The sequence below is a fragment of the Pocillopora verrucosa genome, chromosome 9 (assembly GCF_036669915.1).
Source record: "Pocillopora verrucosa isolate sample1 chromosome 9, ASM3666991v2, whole genome shotgun sequence".
NCBI classification, from domain to species: Eukaryota; Metazoa; Cnidaria; class Anthozoa; order Scleractinia; family Pocilloporidae; genus Pocillopora; species Pocillopora verrucosa.
Genome location: NC_089320.1, coordinates 7,067,071 through 7,090,733, shown reverse-complemented (window position 1 = coordinate 7,090,733; position 23,663 = coordinate 7,067,071). Strand labels below are relative to the sequence as shown.

The 23,663-nt window shown below is 35.7% G+C and overlaps 2 protein-coding genes, 1 long non-coding RNA gene and 1 pseudogene across 3 annotated transcripts; 2 read left to right on the top strand and 2 right to left on the bottom strand.

Moving 5' to 3' along the window:
• Positions 1-886: 886 nt before the first annotated feature.
• Positions 887-16,710, bottom strand: LOC131782306 (uncharacterized). Its single transcript, XM_059099030.2, is given in 9 exon segments — positions 887-2,420; positions 4,408-4,517; positions 5,489-5,561; positions 6,994-7,107; positions 11,291-11,581; positions 12,730-12,839; positions 13,321-13,393; positions 14,048-14,209; positions 16,572-16,710. Coding segments are annotated over 8 exon segments (1,164 nt in total). The 5' UTR covers positions 14,153-14,209; positions 16,572-16,710; the 3' UTR covers positions 887-2,132.
• On the top strand, positions 2,581-4,173 carry LOC131775489 (uncharacterized; annotated as a pseudogene).
• A 115-nt stretch (positions 16,711-16,825) lies between the features above and the next one.
• LOC131782308 (uncharacterized) lies at positions 16,826-21,587 on the top strand. The gene is made up of 3 exons (XR_009340035.2): positions 16,826-16,934; positions 19,281-19,422; positions 20,119-21,587. It is a non-coding gene; the product is annotated as an uncharacterized lncRNA (long non-coding RNA).
• On the bottom strand, positions 18,030-23,653 carry LOC131782305 (uncharacterized). The gene is made up of 7 exons (XM_059099029.2): positions 23,076-23,653; positions 22,230-22,634; positions 21,467-21,859; positions 20,778-20,824; positions 20,380-20,416; positions 19,505-19,614; positions 18,030-19,228 (listed from the first exon to the last, which is right to left on the bottom strand). The coding sequence occupies exons 1-7, from the start codon at positions 23,515-23,517 to the stop codon at positions 19,136-19,138; spliced, it is 1,527 nt and encodes a 508-aa protein (XP_058955012.2). The 5' UTR covers positions 23,518-23,653; the 3' UTR covers positions 18,030-19,135.
• Positions 23,654-23,663: the final 10 nt, after the last annotated feature.

Sequence of the window (23,663 nt, the reverse complement as noted above, 5' to 3'; positions counted from 1 at the left end):
AGCAGTCTCCGTGCAGACATGCAATTGTCGGGGACTAGTTCCTACGTTCCATGACAAAAGCCTCACTTTTTCACTTCCGAATAACCTCAAACTAAACGACTCCTCTCTTAATCTCGTGCCTGACACTTAACTATCCCTACATACCCCCAACTCGCCCAAAAACGAGCTAACCCTTTCCCCTTACTACCAAAGCTTCATTACAGCAGCCTTGAGACTCGAGAATACGGCTCTTCAGGGAAAAACTTTAGATTATTCCCATGTTCATCAAAAACCAGATTTATTGATTGGAAAATCCTTTTAAGGAAATAGGATTATCCTCAACTCCACTAAACATCATACTATCAATCCCATCTCATTCCATTAGAGCACTTAAAAATTCCCTTCTCCAGTTGGATCCAAGCAGTGTTTACATGATGCAACCACAACAGCATTTAAGTTAAACACTGCACCCTTGAGCTCCAATCTTAGTGTTTGTTGGGTCTTACAACTCCAACTAGAATAATGTTGAATGGTTCAAATTTACACAAATCCTCACTAATCCATCAACAATATTGAGCTTAAGGGTGTCTCGCTACTTGCTTATCCTTACATTTTCACCCTTGAATTAAAAGTTAGAGTCATAAGAATAAAGGAAATGATCACCAATTTAAAGCTCCTGATTGTGAAACAAATACTCCTTGTCACCATAAGTACCATAGGAACTGTTAATAGTACATTGTGGAGTATGAATGCTCATGGTAAGGGGTAAAAGGAAAATTGAAGTGATAATTCAGACTCTTCCACAGGACAGTCATCCCTAATGATATATATCTCTTGACAACAGAAATACATCATCTCTGTACACATAGACTCTGTACAAAGACAATAAATTAACGAGGACACTCAGTTGTGCAAGACAAATTTCTTCTCATTGCAGTAGAGTTACACTTGCAGACCTCAAGGAGAAAGAAAAGTATGAAATACAAGGAAGTAGCTTTCTTTGTGTATTAAGAATCTTTGTAGCAATTCTAACAAAACAAATTATGCTTGATGCAGACTCTAAATCATTCTCTCTGAGAGAAGGCATAAGCTCACAATCTAATCTTTTTACTGTTAAATTAATCAGGAAAATCACACCATACTGCACTAGTTCCAATGTGTCAGAAGTCAAAATAATATATTTCACAATAACTAGGAACATTGCTCAAATATTTCCAAAAGTGCAGCATTAATTGCATTATTAAAGCATCTCCTTTATAGACAAAAACATTATATAGAATTACTAGTTCTTATCTCATGATGGTACACATTTCCACCAAATGTCATAAAAACCAAAACCAAAGTAATCATGATGAGAAATCATAACAAAGATCGACATCACATTCAGCCATTGAAAACTCTTAGTAAAAGATTGGTAACAGGTTATTAGTCTTGGCTTGACTGCTTGAGGAGGTGGCTAAATTTTTCAGACCAGTAGCATTATATTTTGGACGAACTTTTGACACCCAGCTGAAAATTGCCCTACAATAGGGCAACAGCAAGAGAACCAAACTCATTTCAGAAATTAGTCAACAACTAACTATTGATCAGAAAGTAATAATTAATGGACCTTGCAAGAGATTCTGCAAATTCTTCCTACTTGTAGAAGTACATATAGCGCAAAAAGCCGAATAAACTTTTATGAATGTTTTAAAGGTTTTCACATAGTACCCTGGTTGTCTGATTTCATTCATCCTTTCCAACCACAAGACCACAAAAAATTATGTCCTTACTTAAGAATGACATGTTATCACTATTTATCAGCAGCATAAAATATTACTATATCAACAGTTAAGCAGATTTAAATGAAGTTGAACAAAAGATTCCATCAAGGAACCAGTAGCCCTTGTAAAAATTGAGGTCATGCCATAGTAGCCATTCTTCTCTCACCTTACTCTAAACATTTCTGGCAAACAAAGCATATTCCGTTCGTCTTTAATTGTTTGCTAGGAGAACCCTATACAGCTATTTTGTTCTGTTTAATAGACTCTATCCACACTTCAAGAATTTCAGTTCTGAACAAGTATTGTCTCTTGTGTATGGACAATCAAAATCTTGTCCATCTGAATCAAGATCATTAACAAGTTTTCTGTCCCAATTTCACAATTTTTCTCTCAAAGTAAAATACACTTTTTCTTCTTGGGTTGCTCAGGAGGTTCTAAGGCAGCTAAGATTGCCTCATCAAACACATTTTTCAAGCCTTTTTGCGTTAATGCAGAGCACTCCACATATTTCACTGCTCTAAGCTCTCTTGATAACTTTTCTGCACCCTCCACTGTTATGGGTTTCTGCTTGTTCTTAGATAATTTTTCTATTGTTCCTGCATCATCCCGCAAGTCAACTTGTGTACCAACAAGAAGAAAAGGAGTCTTTGGACAGTGATGAGTAATCTCTGGTACCCACTAAAACAGAAATAAAAACATCAATAAGATAAAGGTTTACCAATGCTATGCAGATCAAGGGTTAAAGGATTCAAAAGGGAGATGCTATGCAGGCATATAGCCACAATAAAACCAGATACCCAATAAATTGACCAATGAGAGTGACAAAACTTTAACCAGTCCAAAGCCTAGAAGTACAAAAGCTAGACAGAGCTATCCACTGAGTAAGTCACTAACCAACAAACATTACAGTTTACTGAGCACAACAGGCAAATTAAATTTTTGAAGCGTTAACCCATTGACTTCCGATGCGCCCTCATGCGCCCAGAAATAAAACCCCTCTGAAATTCCAATGCGCCCTCATGCGCCCTGTCAGAAATGGCTTGTTTTGATTGGCTGTAGCTTAGAAACAAAACTCCCCTGGGTATTGAAAAGCAGTGAAACGTGACATGCAAAAAATAAGCTTTCGTTTGAGACCAAACTCACTATTCCACGTTAACCGTGCAATTTTTGACAAATTTTTCAAAAATATGTCGTGGTCTAAGACATGGCTTCTGGAAGAATTGATGAAAGTTAATTTTCATCCGATGAAGAGCAAGAAGTCTTCGCTGGTTTTATCATCGAAGAAATTGAAAAAAGCGTCAAGCTCGTCAAGCACCGCATGAACAAAACTTGCTTCGCAATGTGGATGACGAGATGGAAGACTTTTTCGACCTACGGTCGCAAGAAAGGGGAAGCGATTCCGATGTTGAGCTATACGCTAGTGAGGAGGAAGAAGGAAGCGACGAAAGTAGTGATGAAGAATCTGCCGCAGAAGAAAGCCGACCAAGTGCTCTTCAATGGTCTAGCTAATTGCGACAAATTAATGTTGAGGAATTCTACATTCGTCGTGGCCCGACCAGAGATCTCGGAGAAAATGCAACTGCCAAAGATTTCTTCAATGTATTTATCGACGATGCTTACATTGACGAAATCGTCCGATACACCGTTGCGTACGCTCGTTCGAAAGGGGATCGATCGTTCACATCTACTCAAGCGGAAATTTCAGCGTATCTCGGGCTAAACATTCTCATTGGAATCCATGAACTTCCTCAGCTGGCAATGTACTGGGATTCTGACGAGTTTGTTGGAGTTGATTGTTTAAAAAAAACGATCCCAGAGCACCGCTTCATGACTCTGGGGAAATATTTACATCTTGCTGACCCGACCGCAGAAGACCAAAACGATCTCCTCTGCAAAGTTTGCCCCCTTGTAACTCGCTTGGAGCAAAAGTTTGCCTAAGCGAAGAACATATATGCATTGTTCAAAGTGAAACTTTTCATTTAGGCGTAAAAATTGGTTTATTCTTGCTCATGACTCGCAAAAAGTAATTTTATAGCTGCGCCTTGTGACGTGTCGCGATGTCGCTATGGCGGGCAAATTCAAAATTGACCCGCGTTAGAAAGTTTAGAATTCCTTTTGTTAAGGAGAAATTTGCGATCTGTCTTTTGGTGTTGTATTTGAGGGAAAGCTTTTTACATGATTCTGATGGAATAAGAGTGCAAAAGAGAGTCATCATACTGATAAATACTTTCAAAGCTGAAGGCAACCTTGCTAATGACTCGCTGTACATCATGAAGTTGAATCCGTTCTCTAGCTTTAGAATTTTTTTTGAGAGAGCCTGATGCTCAAGTTGAAAATAAAATTTGACAGGGGGAAAGTATATTATTTAATATGCAACTTTGTGCAGTTTCCCTTCAGTAGAGTGAAATGAAGACATTAAAATCTTAAATTATTTTGGCAGTGGTCTGTGTGTTCACTGTAGCAGCCATTTTCTCTGGAATTTCAGGGGGTGGTCTGAGCTCTAAGGTGTGGGGCTCAATGGGTTAAAGCAATCCTTTAACATGTTGAATTTTTAAGAACTGCACGCAATTTTAGGTGGTTATAAGAAGTACTGCAAACATAACAAGGAAATTTCACTGATTACTGCCTGAAAAGTGTCTGCCTCCTACACAACAATATCACTGACCTTTTCTTTAACATTTTCAAATGAAGAAGGTGACACTACAGAAAAACACACAAGAAAGACGTCTGTCTGAGGGTAGGATAACGGCCTCAGTCTATCATAATCTTCTTGACCTATTCAAGACAAAGAAATGAAGAGTTATCAATGCTGAGCATAAAGTTAAGGGAAATTGGAGGTCATTGCCAATTTGGTTTTTAAATAGTTGTGGGACAGTCTTGTGGGAAAGAAAGTTAGCTTGGCAAAATTATCAGAAAAATTGGCAAGTTTATGCAAAGACTCCTAAAATGTTGTCTGAATCTTTTGTGACCATCAATTATGTCTGCACTTTGAGAGGAAGCTATACAATCTCCACAAAGACATCAACGTTTTGCCAACCACAAAGAAAAAACTTTACTAAAACAATCACATACAAGTAGACCTACTGGTTCCAACCTACCAGATGCCAAGAGCATGTGGCTAGACACAACAGGTGGCAAAACCCACTCATGTAGTAATTACACAGCACATGAGCACAGTTGCCACCTGTCCCTCCTTCATAAACCAAGGTTAACCAGGGTTATTATTGGAAAATCTGATAGATTATGATTTGAACTAAGTAGGGGGTGCATTGAATTAAACTTGATTTTGAATTAGATGGCATGATGTGTTAAGAGCAACATGCCCTCCTAAGTGGTCAGGGAGAGGGTTCTGCTGAAAAATTTGAAACTCTCCATGATGTGATTTCCAACAGTCTGCCAGAGATTTGAGTAACTTTTTTTCAACCAGGCACCAATGTTAGAATCAGTAGAAAAATACTTTTTTGTGTCTTTGAACACAAACCACAAAGAAGCCAGAGCAAAATGGTTTGACAACCGGCAGGTTTTTGCTGCCTACAGGCTTCTCACAACTCTTTTCAACACAAACACAGTTGCAAAAATAACTATGTTGAAAACAAAGAAGTAACTGAAGATTTCTGTTGGTTTACCAACTTGACTAAACTTAGTTTAAGCATTACATCACTCAAATAAATTGCATTTCTGGTTGTTAAACAAATGAAAGTTTTGCTTCATTTGTAGTTTGACAAGAACACTACTGAGTTACTGACCTGCTGTGTCAAACAATCCTAATGTATATGGCTCACCACCAATCATAACTGTAACAGCATAGTTATCAAACACCTGGAAAAATACAAAACAAGCAGTCCATAAGTTAGTATTATACCTCACTGAGGCATTGGACAGGAAACTGAAATCTTGTGCTTTGGTCACCAGTGAAGAATTTACCTAAAATAGACCCCAACAAAAACAAACAAACAGTGCAGTATTACTTTGAGGCTTCCCTTTCACTTTTACTAGAAGGAGTTCTCTGTTGTGAAAGTGCTTCAAAATTTTGCAAGGCCTCTCTAATGGAGTGATATAATTTCATGTGCATGTAGATTTCTTTGCACAGCTTCTCATCATGTAAAAAGAAATGTATCCACTGAAGATGAGGGGATATTGAAAATAAAAAGCTTGAAAATTATCAGATGAAAATAAGCAAACAATCCTCAGAAACTTTTACAATGGTTCGTGAACATCCCTAATTCATTACTGTAACTGAAAGCTTGCACTGGAACCAACTTTTCCAGGTGTTCTGTGCTCAAAATATTTCACCCTTTTGTAAATCTAATTTAGTGTTACTGTCCAGGAAAATAAAACATTAAGGGAAACAGCTGCCACGTCAAAATATGTTTCTAATTTTCCCTGACATCATGAAAGGTTTTGGCAAAACAGTAACTCCAACAATTTCACTGCTAACATGAAAATAGCTTGGAAGCATATATGCATCTCTTTATCTTCAACCTGGCTGGAGTAAAATGCTCTTAGTGCTTTTTAAACCACAATTCAGAACTTGTCAAAAGAACAGCCATCACCTGAATGTACACACATGTCCTGCCTAGAGAACAGAGCCAAAATGGCTGGTTCATCCCGTGATCATTTTTCCCTCACAACCCATTAAAAATAATAAAGAGGTCATCCCACTCAAACAAATGATGAGTTAAAATGTCCACAGAAAGGTGCAAGATCTCTTATGCAATTATATTGTACCAGTGTTTTACCATTAACATATGGTACACTCTCAAGAAAATTGTAATCAATATGTTTTTCATCCTCCATAGCTTTTAGCCACTCATTAATAAGTGACCGCCGCATCAAAGTTCTACTCTACATAATAAAAAATGGGCCCTCGGGCAGCACACATCACTAACACACCGTCACTTAAAAACTTAAAAATAATTTTTACAGCTTCTCTTATTTGACTAATGGAAAACTTCGTTTGAGTACACAAACACGCACAAAATTCTAATATGCAGTTTTGATCGTTCAATGTTTACTGTACATGGGGGGAAAATGTGCTCAATTGATTCAGAACGTTAACCCATACATACACTCGCCATACATTCGCGCCGAAATAAAATTTAGGTTAAATGTAGCATCTTGACATTTAAGTTAATATGTACAACAGCTATAAAAGTAGGCACTTTAAAAGCTTCAGCTATCAAAATAATGGTACCGACGCTTAGCAAAGTTAATTGCATGGGTGAAAAGGTAATGTTAATTGTAAACTTACCGTGGGTACATATTCACTTGGAAATTTATTTGTCGTATAGGAAATCAATAAACATGTTTTTCCCACAGCTCCATCGCCAACTACAACACACTTTATGGTTTGCATTGTGCCAGGCTACAAAATTTTGTACGTTTTGAGGTTTTCCGCTGCAGTGGAATTCCTGAAAGTAAATCAGATACGATAAGAACTTCACACGTTAAACATCAACATTTTAACTTGCTTGCCTCGACAAATTTTGTACTAAAATAGAAACTACAACGATGCGAAGTGAGCGTATTATGGTGGAGAATTTCAGCCTACATTTAAGGAATTGTTACACTACTACCGCAAAGACGTGTGCAATGTCTTGTAATGAATTGATATGAGCAAACTAAAGGCGAGAAGAATATCAAAGACCTTTGAGGCTCGCGGATGAATTTTTAAGACATAACACAGCAAGTCGAAGATGATTTGAAATTATTATGCTGACATATGACAAAACCATCACTGAACGTTGATCACATCAAGTTTGAACACAATGAATGAAACTTTCACAACTTCGAAGTCTATAGTTGAGGTTTGTAACACTACGATGGAATGAAAACCGTACAATCTTCTTGAAAACTTAAAACGACTTGTTACTCTTCAGCATCGCTACTGATCCTTGATTCGTTCCTCGAAAACTTTATACAGTCGATCAATGTCTCAAAACCACACGAAAGAATCAGATCATTAGGAAAAGTAGGTGCCGTCTATGTCGCCTAAAAATGGCAGACTTCGACGAGTAAACCCAAAGTGGATGAAATTACACGACCAGAATTACAAGTTACAAAGACGGTGGAAGCACACAAGAAGGATAACACTAACCGGTAATTGAGTTTGAACGGTTTAGATCTCCCTTGAAACTTGGCAAGAGAAGCGTTTCACAATTGTTGTAACTACCGCTTATTCCATGAATTCCACTTTTGCAACGAGATGTCCGGCTTTCCAGGGGCGTTGGTTGACGAATTGATAGGGTGCCCTCGAGTAGCACTGACACGCAGAAACGAGGCTACCACTGCAAATCTCTATTGTATGATAGGATTGGTCTGCTGTTATCTGGCCAGGCTACAAGTCTCATTATCGTCCAATCAAACTAATCGTTATAATTTATGTCGCAACTTCTAAATTTACCCGAAATTATAAAAGAGCTGCAGATTGTTTCCTCTTCCGTTGTAATTGTTTTGCTGTACAGGGACGTGAGTAGGCCGCGAGTCCACCATTATGATAAATTTGAATTGATCGGAGTATGATCATACCAACATAATGACACAATACAATGCGTCGTTTCTGTGCAGACTTTGTACTTCACGATACTTTGCCACAAATTTTAAGTACAGAAAACTATTGGCTGGCTCTTGACTGAATTCGACTTAGACTTCCTACCAATTGTTTGAACCATTTTTATTTTCCTACAATTGTGTCAGATTCATTCTGTGACCTCTGTGCTTCAAAAATAAATTTGTAATGATAAGACAAAAAAATATATTAACATAATTTTCTGGTATGATACCCCTACGTGACAATATTTCCTCAAACACAAATGCAAAGGGTAAAAGACCAGCTTCCAATATCAAGAACTCTAACAGGATGTTGAACTCTTAAGAAAACAAAACTCTGACTCGAGTTTTTCTTTTTCATTCTTTACATCTGGTATTTCCTCAATCATATGGTAAAAAGGGAGAATTTTGCAAGTATATTATCTTGCAATTAATTTTTGTGGTCCCATATATGTTCAAAAAATATGAAAGTTCAGAACAATGGCAGTGTCTGAGCAACTAAGCACCCACCCCTCCCCTAACCCAACAACCGTCAAGTTAGGGCTAATGTTGGGTTAGGAGAGCAGTAGGTGTGCAGTTGTTAGATATTAAGATCAATCTGAAATTTCTTGTAGCACAATGTTAGTTCACCTTGTAAACAGATAATTACCTTAAGAGCAAAGTGGAATAGAGGAAAAACTATTTAAAAAGTTTTTAATAACCTACTATCTGATATTTCACATTTTTTTATTTTTTAAAACTTTCTCATCCAATATCATTGCTGCTCTCTTAAAGTACATAAAACTACATAATTACGATATCGTACAAAATGTAATACCTAATTAAAACATTTGTTTATTTTGTGGTTAATCAATTGAATGACATATTTTGATACTTAATTTTAGATATCAATTTTCCTCTAAGTTACGTACTTTTATGTAACTTCTTCTTTTTCAATGTTTTAGAAATAAAAAAAAACGTATTTCACTGGCACTTTTCTTTTCTATCTCACACAGAGATACAAGGTGGGGAAGGCCACTCCAATTCTATTTGGAGAGGTGACAGTAGTTTACAAGGTTCTAGTTGAAAAAAAATTCACCCCTCTCCCTTGCTTCATGCGAGTTAAATTCTACATATCCCCCCTAAAACAAGACATATTCATCACTATACTTCTGTCTGGGCTTAGGACAAAAGTACCCTTAAAAATCTTTTGCACTCTAATTATTTCTAAGCAATTGAGCAATTTATAAACATTCACCTTTTACCTCTGCTGTAAGGTGTTTTAACCCTTTAACTCCCATGAGTGACCAAAACAGAATTTCTCCTTATTATGTATTGATGATGTACTTTTTGTTCAAGACAGATTTTCTCCTTACAATATCAATGCAATATCAACCAAATTGGTGATGAGAATAAAGAAACATATCAATTAGGGGATAATTAGTTGTACCAATACTAAGTTCTCTGAACTAACATTATAACGATTGTACAGTTGACAGTAAGGAGAATTACAAATTTGATATGGGTGTTAAAAGGTTAAATTATACATGTATAAATAGAAGATGTAGAACTGAAGCATGCATGTCCATATCAAATCTTCATGTTGACCTGGACATGTGCAGAAACAATAAAAGCAAATGTTGATATATATTTTAAATGTTCCACGACATATAATATTAAATTGTATTTTACAAAATATGCTTAGTTTGCCTAAATGTTATTACTACTTGTAATATTTAATAAACTTCCTTATGATAAATTGTTAGAAATATTAATCACACTGGACATTATCATAAACATTTCTATTATCAGTCAACAACTTTCAAGTTGACCCTTTCTGATTCTTTTTCACACTTCTTAGACCACAAAAGAGCCCAAATTTGTACCTACCAATTTTCAGAAAATTGACATATTAAGTTCACCTCAAAAATACTGCCAGACTAACTCAGTTTGTAGTTACAGGAAAATTAGGAATACTAAAAGAAAGAATCAAATTAAAAAAAAAAGAAAGAAAGAAACTGGCAAACTTAGAAAAACCTGAGCACCTTGGATATTTTGTTGGGAGATTTAATGTTTATAGAGCAACAAGCAATCATATAGAAGGCAAGGCAATTTTCAATTACATGTTGAAAAAAAAGTGATACCAGAGACCTATCAGAATGAAGGTTACAGCCAATAAGGACTCAAAGTGAAACAACCAAACTGCTTTAAGTGCGAGAGAACATGAATGACCATGTTGCAATTGTTTTGCATCTGATTGGTTAAGAGAATGAACCAATCACAGAGCAAAGTTGAGTTTACCAAAGCAATCCCACTGACTTTCCACACTCAATCAAAAATTGTTCTAAACAAACAAGGAACTTCTGCTGCCAACACTTTCCTTACCTGAGCTCTGATTCCTTTCTTCCCCTTGGTAATGTACTACTTTACAAATATCTTGGTGGTCAAGCTTTCAAGGTTTTCTGAGTTTGACAATACAACTAGCACAGTAAATTTAAAATTCAAAATGCACTAAGACGACTTTCAAATAGAATTTCTGTGTGCCACTTATGGTACACAAAATTCAGGCAAATGGCTCTCAACCCTTAAACTCCCAAGATCTCACAAAAATTCTCTTTCCTGTCTGTTATGCAATTGATATGATGTTAGTTTGGGGAACTTGGTATTAAATAAACTAAAATCCTCCTAATTGATATTTTTCTCGATTCTCATTGCTTTTCTGCTATATATTTTAGGAGGACATTCTGTCTTGGTCACTCAACAGAGTTAACCCTTTAACCCCTGTGGGTGACTTGCATCTAATTTCTCCTTACAATATCACCCCTGAATCACACAAATAGGTCATGAGAATTAAGGAAATGATCACCATCTAAAGAAGCTCTTGATTGTTAGACAAGTTCTCCTTGTCAGCATTATGGAAATGTATAAAGAATAAAATAGAGAAAATGAATATTGATGTGAGGGTGTACAAAAGTTTAAGGGTTGAGATCATTTCCTGAGACTGTCTCTATTCAATCCACCTTTTAAAGTAAAGTGCAAAGTTTCTTCTTTGGTGGCTCTGGAGGCTCTAATGCAGCCAGAATTGCTTCATCAAAGACATTCTTCAGGCCTTTCTGAGTCAGGGCTGAACACTCAACATATTTAACAGCTTTTAGCTCTCGTGTTAACTTCTCAGCACCCTCAACTGCTATGGGTTTCTGCTTGTTCTTGGTCAGTTTTTCTATTGTTCCTGCATCATCCCGCAAGTCAACTTGTGTACCAACAAGAAGAAAAGGAGTCTTAGGACAATGATGGGTGATTTCAGGAACCCACTAAAAAAAGAGTAAAATAACTTTGAGTTTGCTGACATATCTTAAGTTAAGAGTAGCAGTAAATATTTTTTAAAACCTTCAATTGAATTGGTTGACAACTTTCATTACTGATCAAAAACAAACATCAGAATGCAGCAATCAATTCAAAGCTTCAACATCCCCATCTAGGCAACACAGGGGCATTTGATCATTGTCTATGTCCCCGGTGGTGGGGAATTAAAACCTTGCCTGGTTAGGGTGGGAAATTTGAACTGGAAGTGTCAGGTCTTTCTAGCAAAATACAAGTGTTACATCCTTAAACATGGAGGTGTTTAACCCCTTAACTCCCAAGATCTCATTTGTAACTCTTCTTACTGTCTGTCATACAGTTCTTGTGATGTTAGTTTAGAGAATTTAGTATTTAATCAACTTATAATCCCCTTATTGATATTTTTCTTTATTCTCATCGCTTGTCTGCTTGATATTGTAATGATATTGTAAGGAGAAATTCTGTCTTGGTCACTCATGGGTGTTAAAGGGTTAAAGGTAAATAGTTTACTCTTGCTTGCAAATGGCTCAAAAGAAAAGATCTACAAGGTCTAGTTTTTGAAGCTTGATCAATGTGAAAGTCCTGGTCTCTGATTTTGCCTTATACAAAAAATTTACCATCAAATGCAGCACTTGGGTGGGGCATTTGAAAACAACTTTTGCCTCATGGGGCAAGAATTTGAACAAACCATATTCAAAAGTTCAAATGCCCATGGGTTTGTCAGGAAAGGGGGGGAATGGGGAAATGTTAGAGCTTCAAATTGATAGATGCATAATTTTTATTTAGCATGATAGATAGCCTTATCTAAACACAGGCAGGCTTAAGAGAATTTGAGAAAGTTGAGTAAACCCTTGACTGCCTCTTGGGTTTGCACAACTTCCAAAAATTCTCCCATCCTCGAGTATTCAGATAAATGTAACACGATACAAAAAAGAGTCCTCTATTGCTTTTAAAAAATATATTGCTAAAAATAATTTGACAAATGAAGATAGGCAATATCAACCATATTTACATACTCTCATCTAAATACACCCACCAACCAATGAGGATGTGCTAATTATCTGAAATATTTTATTAATTACCCTTGTCTAGTGACAATTTCTTCCTAAAGAGATTGTACCTTTTCTTTGACATTTTCAAAAGAAGATGGTGACACTACAGAAAAGCAAACAAGGAATACATCTGTTTGCGGATAGGACAGAGGTCTCAGTCGGTCATAATCCTCTTGGCCTAAAGACAGTAAAAAAGAAAAAGCATGTTAGATATAATTAATAAGAGTTAAAATGTCTACTTAATTTTCACTTGGGTTTCAGGCTGATATGACTAATGAATAAAGAAACAGTGGTTCTGCCTTGGTGAGGATTTTTAGAAGGTACGCCATAACTTGGTTTGAAAAACTGAGTTGGTAATGTAAATTGGCCAACATGAAGAGTTTCTAAAGTTGATGTTTCAAGAGTTTGTCCTTTGTCAGAGTGAACAACAGAAGGCTTAACCAGTTACACCCTAACATCAGCATGCTTATTCTCTATAATGTTCCCTATAAATTTCCTATGATACCATCAAGGAGAATTTGCTGAAAAATCAACAGCTTTTTAGGTTGGTGATCATTTCCTCTATTCTCATAACAGTTGATATTTGATGCTAGGGTGATACCATAGGGAGAAATTAGATGCTGGTCACTCTTGGGTTAAAGGGTTAAAAGAGACCTTACCTGCTGTATCAAACAACCCTAATGTGAATGGCTCCCCACCAATCATAACAGTGACTGCATAATTATCAAACACCTGGAACACAACAAAGACTGATAAGTTGCTTGTCAATGGGTTGTCCAAAATAACATCAAAACAACTTTATGATGTAATGCTTGGAGGCCAATTAGAGCATCCTGATCAAAATAATTAGGGGAGGGAGGGGAAAGGCAGTTTAAAGGATGAGAACCTTTCACCTCCCATTCTGAGAGTTTGATGTAAAAATTGAAAAACCTCTTACAAACCAGGTTCCATGTCTGTACTGTAAGTCACAGACCATGTTTTTTCCAGTGGTATTTCTGGCCCAAGTGCAGGCCATAAATCCAAGTGGAAAAAACAAAGTTCAGTAACTTAAAATGCCACCCAACATTACGAGGTTAGAAAGATTTTCTTTATATCTCTAATTTAGTGTGTGGTACGGTGAAATAGGACCTGCTAAATTGACCAATTATAATGCACAGGCTGACCAAGAGATATCGCATTATCCAGTAGTTTATATTTTTCTCTACTCTCAGCAACTGTCTGCGCAGTAGAGTATTGGTATTGGAACAGTGCTGTAACCCACATTGTAATCGTATATCACCTTTTTTAAGCTAGTGAACAGCAAAGTTTAAGCAACATCACAAAGAAACCTACTCCAAAATTTCTAATCCAACCTGCTGAACTCCATAGTGAGAGAAGAAAACTTACCGTGGGTACATATTCACTTGGAAATTTATTTGTTGTGTAGGAAATCAATAAACAGGTTTTTCCTACAGCTCCATCACCGACTACGACACACTTTATGGTCTGCATACTGCTGTCACAACAACAATATTCAGACTTGTGGGGTTTTTAATGCAGAAGTATACCCTAAATGTAAACAGAAAACATATTTATCAAAAACCCATTAAAGCTATTGAAGAGATACTTGTATGGACCTTGCCCTGTTTCTTTCCAGAACAAGATACATCAGATGAATGATTAAATAACCAAGAGGTAAGTAAGTAAGTGGCCTTTACTTGGGCTTCCCTCTATGACAAGGGTATTACTAAACAGGGTAACAAAGAAACAATTAACAGAGTAACAACAAAACGAGTAATGACACTTTACTCTTTTAACCCTTTAACTCCCAAAAGTGATTAACATGGAATTTCTCCCTATAGCATTTGTATTCTGCATGGTTCTACAAACAAAGATATTTGAATTTTGGTGAAAACCCAACACTGTTATGAATTGTTTTGATTGTTAACAATCTGATAAAAAACACAAGCCGTGTGAGCAGTTCAAGGTCACTAGCTGATTGAATTCAATCAATCATCATCTAGATTTATCACTAAATGAAAACTTTAAGCACAAAAAAGTAAAAAAAAATAAAAAGAAACATACAGTCACAAATGATGCATTCCTAGGTACATTGTTTAGAGGCAGAAGACTAATTATATATTTGCTTTCAATTGCAAAAAGACTATTGATTCTTTTGAAAATTGCAAAATTATTGATGTAACTTTGGTAAGAATTTGTATACCAGCCAGGGCTTGAAATTTAACAGCCAATCAACAGACAATGCCCAATCATATAGAAGTCTTGTCTGGTCACCTCCTTGGATGACTGGACAATTATGCAAGTAGAGAAGACATTAATTTTGAGCAACATTCAGGTTATCCATTGTAAATATGACTGTATCAATTTTCTTGCATTGAGTTCCAGGCTGCACATATAAATCAAATATAAAAGGGTTGGGGATTTTATTGAGATATCACATAATGGATGTTTGCTAACCAAAATGGATTAATTTTGTGTCAGAGCAAAAATAGGTTTGACTTAAAAACATGAATGGTACCAGCCAAGAAATTATTTCAGCCTTAAGCAGCCATTTACCAGTTTTGAGTGGAATTGAAAGCATAATTTACCAGTAACAGGCCAAAAAGGGCGGCTCAATTTCACCCTCTGAATTCAAAGGCTGGTACAAACTTCATGGTACACGTAGAACACTTAAACAGAATATTTCCCTGTATTTTGCGCCTATCTGATGTAACAAAATGGTATCCAAGATAATCTGGTCACCTGCTTTTATTTTTTTGCTCTTTCACACTAACTGGCACTCTTGAGCAAGTAACATGGGGGGTAGTGTAAAGCACCCCACATGATGACAGTTCTCAGTCTTTGGATCTTCATTTAAAAATCATAACTTGATTCTTTATCACTGAAATGTCACACATTAATTCAACATTCACTCTTAAAGGTCTAGGCAAAGCAATTTGCTTATTAAAGTCAACATCTCCTTGTTGACAAAATTATTTTTTTCATACATTATCAAGTGTTCAAAAACTTACTGATTTTAGCAAGAGAAATGAGAGTCAGATCTAAAATTTCACAATTTATCATGGATCGTCAAAAAAGGGACTATAGTTTATTGTCTGTGATAAACAAGTAGAACTTTTTAAAATAATTCATTATTCATTGAAGACCTAGGGTAGAAAGTCTACTGGAAGGTAGATCTATTGTTGAGTTCATTGCAAATACAGAAGATAGTTCTAAAAATTTTCTACATAATTTTTAAGAAATCTTGATCATTGTTCACATGATCCATTAGAATTTATTACAGTCTAAGAGCCTGCAAAATGTGTGGTTTCTTTGTGATAAGGTGTTGAAAGAGTGGGTGAATAATTTCCATAAGTGCGCCAATTCTAGGTTAATTCTTTAGTATAATATACATTCAGGCAGCTGGTTCTAAAGACGAGCTTGCAAATACATGCATGCATGATTTAACATCAAGGAGGATATTATGAGCCGATGAGGAAACACGAAAGAAGTAGAGCGACCGTGAAGATAAAAGCCACAGGAAGATTATAGGGGCTAAGATGTTAAGACTTACGGAGGAATTATCATGATCTGGTATTCTGGAATGAAAGATCGTGCTGTCTGTGACTTACAGAGTTACACGACTAAGCCTGTAATCAGACTTCAACATCAACACAAGCTAAATTATTTGAAGAATTAGTCGTTACATCGCGAATGAAACCTCTGTCTTACAAATCCATGCAAAAAAAGAAGAATCCCCCAAAGCACAGTCAAATATTACCAGCTGTGCAGAAAAACAAACTGCATGCACTGCAGATGAAATAAATTTCGCTGATGATCCATTAAACTAAAGCATCTTTCAAAAGTCAAATTCCAAATTCATGTCTAAAAAGGTGAAGAAGGTCGTACGTACGAGAAAAGGTATACCTACCACAAAACAAAAACGTCTTGCTATGCACCAGAAAGCCTCACGAACCAGCTTTGGCCTGAAAACTTGTGTAAAATTCACAAATTATGTTGTAATATTTTGATCACTTCCCAGGGGCGTTGGTAAAGATAGCACACAAACGAGGCTTGAATGGTTAAGTTATGACACCTTTAGTGATTGGTTTTTTTTTTTGCTAGCCAGGCCACTAAGCTAAACTTTACCCAATCAGGTGGTCTCTTAGAAATTCGAGTAAAATTTTCACATTTACCCGGGAATATAGAATTTGGAATGAAATTTACCAAGTTTTCAAATATTGACAGGTTTTGACGCCATTGAGCCACTGACTCGGATCGTAAAATTTTCAAGGTACGTTTGATATCAATACAATCCATTACCACTTAAATTGGCGTCCTTTAAATAAGTTAAAAGATACACACCAATGCAAAACGATTCCTTGTGCCTCAGGCATATTGGCAGAACACGTCCTGGCAGAATCCTTACATTTACCATTATTGGTTTTTAAATTACCCCTTTTAATTTGGGCTTCTAGCGATGGTAAATTGGCTTTGAAGATCCAATTTCAGAAACAGGCGCACTATTAGTGATGTTATATTCGTCTGTTTTAATAATTAAATAATGATTTAGTATTTGTTTGCTGTCTTCAGAAAGTGAATGAATATTGAATGTCGCAAAACCGAAACCATAAATATTTGTCTAACAGGAATGAATTGACCTAAGTTTTGTCAGTAGTCATTAATTTCTAGAGCAATATTTCTGTCAAACATAAAAAAAATATTTTTCCTCTGTGTTTTGTTTTTAAAGCCAACGGCAGGGTTGAAAATTTGACTCTAACAATGGTGAAGCCTCCTTCTTTTTCAGGAACATAAAATGTAAAATGCTATGTTATCATCCTCAGATTAATTATCTTCTTGACAGAAGGGGATCAAAACTTAAAATTTAACTTAGATATTAGTAAGAATTGTTTTCCAACTGTGTAACAAAGAATGAAAAAGTAGAAGAAAACATGCGAGGAACTCAGACACATGAATTAATAATTAAATAGGTTAGTTTCGGCCCAGTTCAGATGTTGTGCCTCTGCCAAGCAAAACTTAATTTTAATAAGGTTCAACTATAGCAAGGGGAGGGCACGACTCTGATTCAGACGTCAGGTTAATGTAGTTCAAAATTCAGCATTTACTAAGGGAGAATTATTTTTGTGACTCTCCCATGGTAACACAATCTTGCCAAAATGCATTAGTATAATTTAAGAATTTTGTTTGGCACAGCAAGGGAACAACGTCTAAATCACTGAGCCATGTAGTACAGCAGAGTTTGTTAAACTTAATTACTTTCCAGGACTTAATTAAAAAGTTTGATTTAGATGCTGTGCCTCTACTGACTGCTTTTGTCACTTGGCAGAAGCACAACATCTGAACTGGGCCTTGGATATTTGATCAATACACTACTTCCCTGTCACTATGAGATATTTTAATCTGATAATGAAATGACAGACAATTGATGACCTGATAAGTCAAGGTGAAAATATACACATTACTATGGGGATAGATATTAAGTAAGTGATACATGTGCGTGTGTCTCTCCAACCTGTATTTGGACTTTCTAACAACTTACAGCAATTGCACTATTTAATAACACTGCAAATGTTACTATTGAAAACAAAACTCTTCAGAGAAAGCATCTGTTGAGTTTCACTTTTGCCAGCAATTAAAAATATCTATAAATAATATTTATAGAAAATACAAATGCATGAAAAAAAAACCTGTTTGGATTGTGTATGAGTTGGTTAAGAAGAAAGTGAGTTTCATCAACTTCTTGATGATGTACTTTTTGTTTAAGACAGATTTTCTCCTTACAATATCAATACAATATCAAGCAGACAAGTGATGAGAATAAAGAAAAATATCAGTAAGGGGATTATAACTTGATCCAATACCAAATTCTCCTAACTAACATTACAAGAATTGTATGACAAACAGTAAGAATTACAAATGAGATCTTGGGAGTTAAAGGGTTAACACAGATGTTTACATAATAAGTATATTTGCACACATTTTCATTAAAAAAGAATGAAAGGTAATGTTATCCCATGAAAATTGTAAAATTAACTACTATTGTGACAATCATCTCTGTTGAAGTAGTATCTTTTTTACAACTACCTAGAAAAATATCATGGTTATTGTTATAGTGTAGTAAATAGTAAGATCTTAATTAAATAACAAAAAAGGGAAAAACTTACAAAACAGTCTCATCAATATCATCAAATAATATCAACCAAAAAATAAATATTGAGCTACTAAAATGTGTATTTCCTTTGTCTGATAGACAGCATTATTATCTATAATTTTTTTTCAGTATTTATCTTTGCAAAGTAAAAAATTGTGGAGTTTAGGCTTTTATGTTTAGCCATATCTATTTCTTCCATCCACATTGACCATAAAAATTTTCATTACTTAAACTAATAACTTGAAGTGAGAATATCTTTTGTTAGTTAACGTAGAGAGCAGGTTGGCTCATGATTTGAGAGAGTCTAGTTTATGTTATTATCATCACACAGGAAGTGTATCTGCTGAATGTTCTTCCATGAATTTTCTGAAGTTCTCATTCTCTAGTTCAGTCATCACCTTATTTAAGGCATAAATCTGTGGAAATGAGGAAGACAACATATTTTATTTAAATTTATCTATTCTATAGTTCATATCAAGATTGAAGCAGCCATCCATTGTTCTGAAACTTCTTCAAATGTTGAATGAAGCCCACACCAAATTATGGCATTCTAAAATTAAGGTTCTTAAAACAGCAACAAAGGTTATGGATACTTTCTGGGCCATGAAAGGTCAGCAGTTATAATGTATGGTGTCGTTGTTTTATGTTACATAGCATAGGTTTACTTCTTAATCAATATTCAGCAACAGTACCTCAGCTCTCTGCCTTTGTTTAAGTTGTAAAATTGCACCATAAGCTCTTTTCTGCTCTTCTTTTGCAGCCTTCTCTTTCTTTTTTTGTTCTTCAGCTCTCAGTTTATTTCCTAAAACAAAAAATGCACTTTTAGAAAAAGACAGTTTTGACAAATGAGCATGTGTCAGATATAAAGGGCACATCTAGCAGTTTTTTGCTGATGGGCACACTGTACACAGAGTATAATATGTAAAGCACTAAACACGAGCTCTCTACAAAAAGAATCATTCAACAGTGGCTGCATGCCAGACTCAAGCCAAACTTTAAATGAATACACCGTCCAATAAAAATCAGTTCTGATTTATGTACAAGCAGATAAACCCCATTAGGCAGCTGGTACGTTGGCTGGTAATGTCCATGGCTGAGATATTGTCAGAGAAATTAATAGTTTGCCCAGAAGCAAAGTTACGAGTGCAAATGTGAAATTTTGAAGACAATTTCTCAACCAGGAACACCATCAGCCAAAATACCACCAGGCAAAAAGGAATTTTATTTATTTTATAACTTCCCATAAATTTTCATATTGCACATTGACAGCAAATCTCTAAATTACATTTTTTTTTGTACTTTCCAGAGCAAAGGACAACATGAAAAATTGAAACTCTTGAGCTGGCTTTTTCCACTGGTTTGGCTTCTTTCCAAGGCAAATAATCAGAGGACAATTATTGATGTAGACAGGGGTTATTGCATGATAACTGTCTCTGATTTTCTAAAAAGTTTCCAATAGAAAGAAAGGAAATTTAATAATGAATGGGTTAAAATAACAGTTACCATGTTTCCCATCTTTTGAAACTCATTCATGATTGATCTGTCATTCAAGTGGTTGTTCACTTACCTATTGTTATCAGTCTTGTTTTAACTACTCTTTGACTCTGGAATAACAAAAACAAAAGATACAAGTGTTCATTTCAGACACCATTTAAGAAAAAACTACAAAATATAACATGGGTTCTGGTACTGGACAACTTTGACCTAACATTAAATATAATTTGTAATGAAGTGAAATTGTTTGTCTCACAATTTAGTCACTTTGTGATGGATTGCGACACTTCATGCTGCAGTCTTTTACAGGCACTTAGCCACATTTACATTGGAAGTGACAACCTTGTAAGGCCAACAATTGTACATCTTTGAAAGTACATTTGCCATGATTACTATTTTCAACCTTTTTTAGCAATATAAATATAGCTGATATGCATTTAAAAAATGCTATTAGTTAATACAGAAATTTACCTTTACATCTGACAGTGAAGGAATATATTCCACTTTCTTTAGTTCATCTAAAACACAACAAGACAACAGATGCTAATAGATTATAAAAGATTCAACCACCATTTTTAAATTAATTAAGTGCCCAATCTCGATCAAATGTCCATCCTGTGGGTGTAAATAAGTGTCAAGGGTCAAATAAGCCCACACTCTCAAGATCCAAGAATTAATAAGGGCATGGGGTGCTTAACTGAGTAAATACAGGCATTGGTACTTGCACTTTTGTTTTAAAAATCAGCACCCAGCTAAATTTACTTGATTATTTGGTAACCAATTGAATGGTTAAATAACCGATTGAGTGACTGGTTAAATGTCAGATTAATTAGTTGCAAAAATTAAGATTTGTTTTTAGTTTAATCCTCATGCTATTGTACTATCATTAATTTGTTTTAGTTTGGATTAAATTATAGAAATGGAGTCGTGTGCTTATAATGCGCATGCAGTCAGAACAAGTAGTAATACACTCATAATCAGCTGTGCCATAGATGCCACTTTTCCGTTCTTGCCACATTTGATATTAACTGTTACTGAGGAGAAGCACTGAAAATTGGAATGCATATGTTAAAAGATAAGGAGTAGCAAATCAGATTAGAGAACTTTTGATAGTACACTGTTTAGTAGAATTATGATACTAAATATTATTTAATACTCGCCAGCTGAAGGTGTGCATGGTGGAGCACATGGTACTCCTGTTATCATTCCTGAGTGTGCTTCAGATAAGTAGATCTTCTTCACTCTATTATCTTCAGAGTTCCATAATTTCCGTGGTGATGACATAGGAGAAAATAAAGAGGTATTTTCCAATTCTTGTTGTTGTTTCCTTGGAGAAAGCGTGCTTGAACCTGATGTATTAGGTAAATTGGTGTTGGGTACTTTAGGCAAAAGGATTCTGTCACCAGTGTTCTTTTCACTAGAATTACTCTTGTTGCCTTTCTTTGGTGCATAAGTTGCATGAAGTTTTTGAATGCTTAAGTATTTTGTGGAATTGTCTTTTGATTGGTGAGAATTTGTCCTCGTTGTTTCTTCTCTGGAATTTAATTGAAGACCTGTAATTTAGAACATGACTGAAGTCAGTCCTAAGTCTCAAATAAAATAGTGATTTAATTAGTTGGAAACTAAATGTAGAAAGAAGTTTTAACAACCAAACAAAATCAGGGTAATTCATTGCAACAGAGGCAAAATTGCTCAACTGCAGATCCAGTCTAGAAACTAATATCCCTGCAGCTGACAACATCTTGTAACTCTGATTTTCATAGCCAAACTTGCAATTTCCTCAGTAACTACTTACTATGACAGCTATTCAACCCTCACAACCGTTCCTGCTTAACTCTTGAAAATTGCTTAATCTACAACAAAGTTTTCCAGGGTAAAGCTATGAAGACTAGTTTAAGCACTAAATGACATATTAAATAATACCTGGGTGCTTCTTTTGTTTATTTGGGTTGGCAAGTCTGGTAAATAATCCAAACCCTCCTGAACCTTTTTTTAATGAGTTCTTTCTTTTCCTGGGTGATTTTGATTTGCTCCACTTTTTTCTACTTCTTTTGTTTGTCTTTTCACACACACTCTCCTCATTCTGTTTGATTTCCATCTCAACAGCATTATCATCTTGTTTAATATTCTCCACTACAGCAAAGTCACAAGTATCATTGTTTTTCTCATCTACCACAGGATCACTGTTATTTAGTTTCCTTTCTATCAGTTGAAAGTTTTCATTTTCTTTGATTTGCCTTTCATGATTGTCTTCATTTTCTTTGATTTTTACGGCTGATGTTCCTAATGGCAGTAGTTCTTTTTCATCCTGATTGATTTTACTATCACCTGAAATCAATAATATCCATTAATTCTTGATACCATGTAACTTCTTCTGTCAGTATCAAAACATCATCCAGCAAATAGGTGATGAGAATCCTAAAACGTATCAGGTAGAAGTTGTTATGTTGATCTGACAGTAAATTCTCCTAACCAATTTACAAGACAATGTGAAGCAGGCAGAGGGGAGGATTAACAATGGGATCATGGGAGTTGCAGGTTAACAGAGCTGCTTAAACTTCAAGTATCAATATATTTGTGATAATCAGCTCAGTAATGAAGTAGGATAGTCAACACCCTGATGAACGTGAAAAGACTAAATTCTCATAACTGGCATTTGAAGCAACGAATGGCGGTTAGTTGGGAGATCTGTTAATTCAATCATTACCGGTAGTAAGGTCAAATGCAATAAGCTGTACTTTGGCAGCAAAATAAACTTGTTTTCCTTACCAAATGGTTCGTCCTGTAAGTTTATACGGCGTTCTGTAGCAGATGAAATTAAACTACCTCGCCTGGAAGAAATCGCGTGACAGTTGCAAATATTATCAGGCGAAGTGCAACAACTTTGTTTATGCGCGCGGAATACTGACTTGATTTGCATATTTTGCGGTGCACCATTTTCTACTTCAACAACCTCAACTCTCTCCGGCAAGAACTCCTTGCATTCGGTCCTTCTACTGCAGTTACTACGTACAGACGATGCTGAGCTATTCCTTCTTTGATTTCTACTTCGCAAAAGACGGATGATAGGACTGGAAATCGCCGATGGACTTGCTCCACATCTGACATCAACAATTGGAGGTTTGATGATTGTCAAGGGGAAATCGCCAGATATTGTCCGTCCTGTTGGCATCCTGGGCAAAATAGCTGTTGTACTTTCTAGAGGAATCATGATACCATCCGCCAATGTTTTTAAACTTGCGTTGTTTGATTTGAAGTGTCGCGATTAATTAATTTTCTATAAATCGCCAAAAGTCAGCCCGGAGCCATAGTCACTGTTTTGGAATTTGAGGAACTTTAAACATCGTTGCTATGGGG

Bases quoted from the DNA above. Each gene is read 5' to 3' on its own strand.
- LOC131782305 (XM_059099029.2), bottom strand. From the start codon at position 23,517: ATGATTCCTCTAGAAAGTACAACAGCTATTTTGCCCAGGATGCCAACA. The intron at 22,635-23,075 runs GTAAGGAAAACA...TATTGATTTCAG, and splicing joins CTTACAGGACGAACCATTTG to GTGATAGTAAAATCAATCAG. The intron at 19,229-19,504 runs GTACTGTTGCTG...TCATTTCCACAG, and splicing joins AACAAAGGCAGAGAGCTGAG to ATTTATGCCTTAAATAAGGT.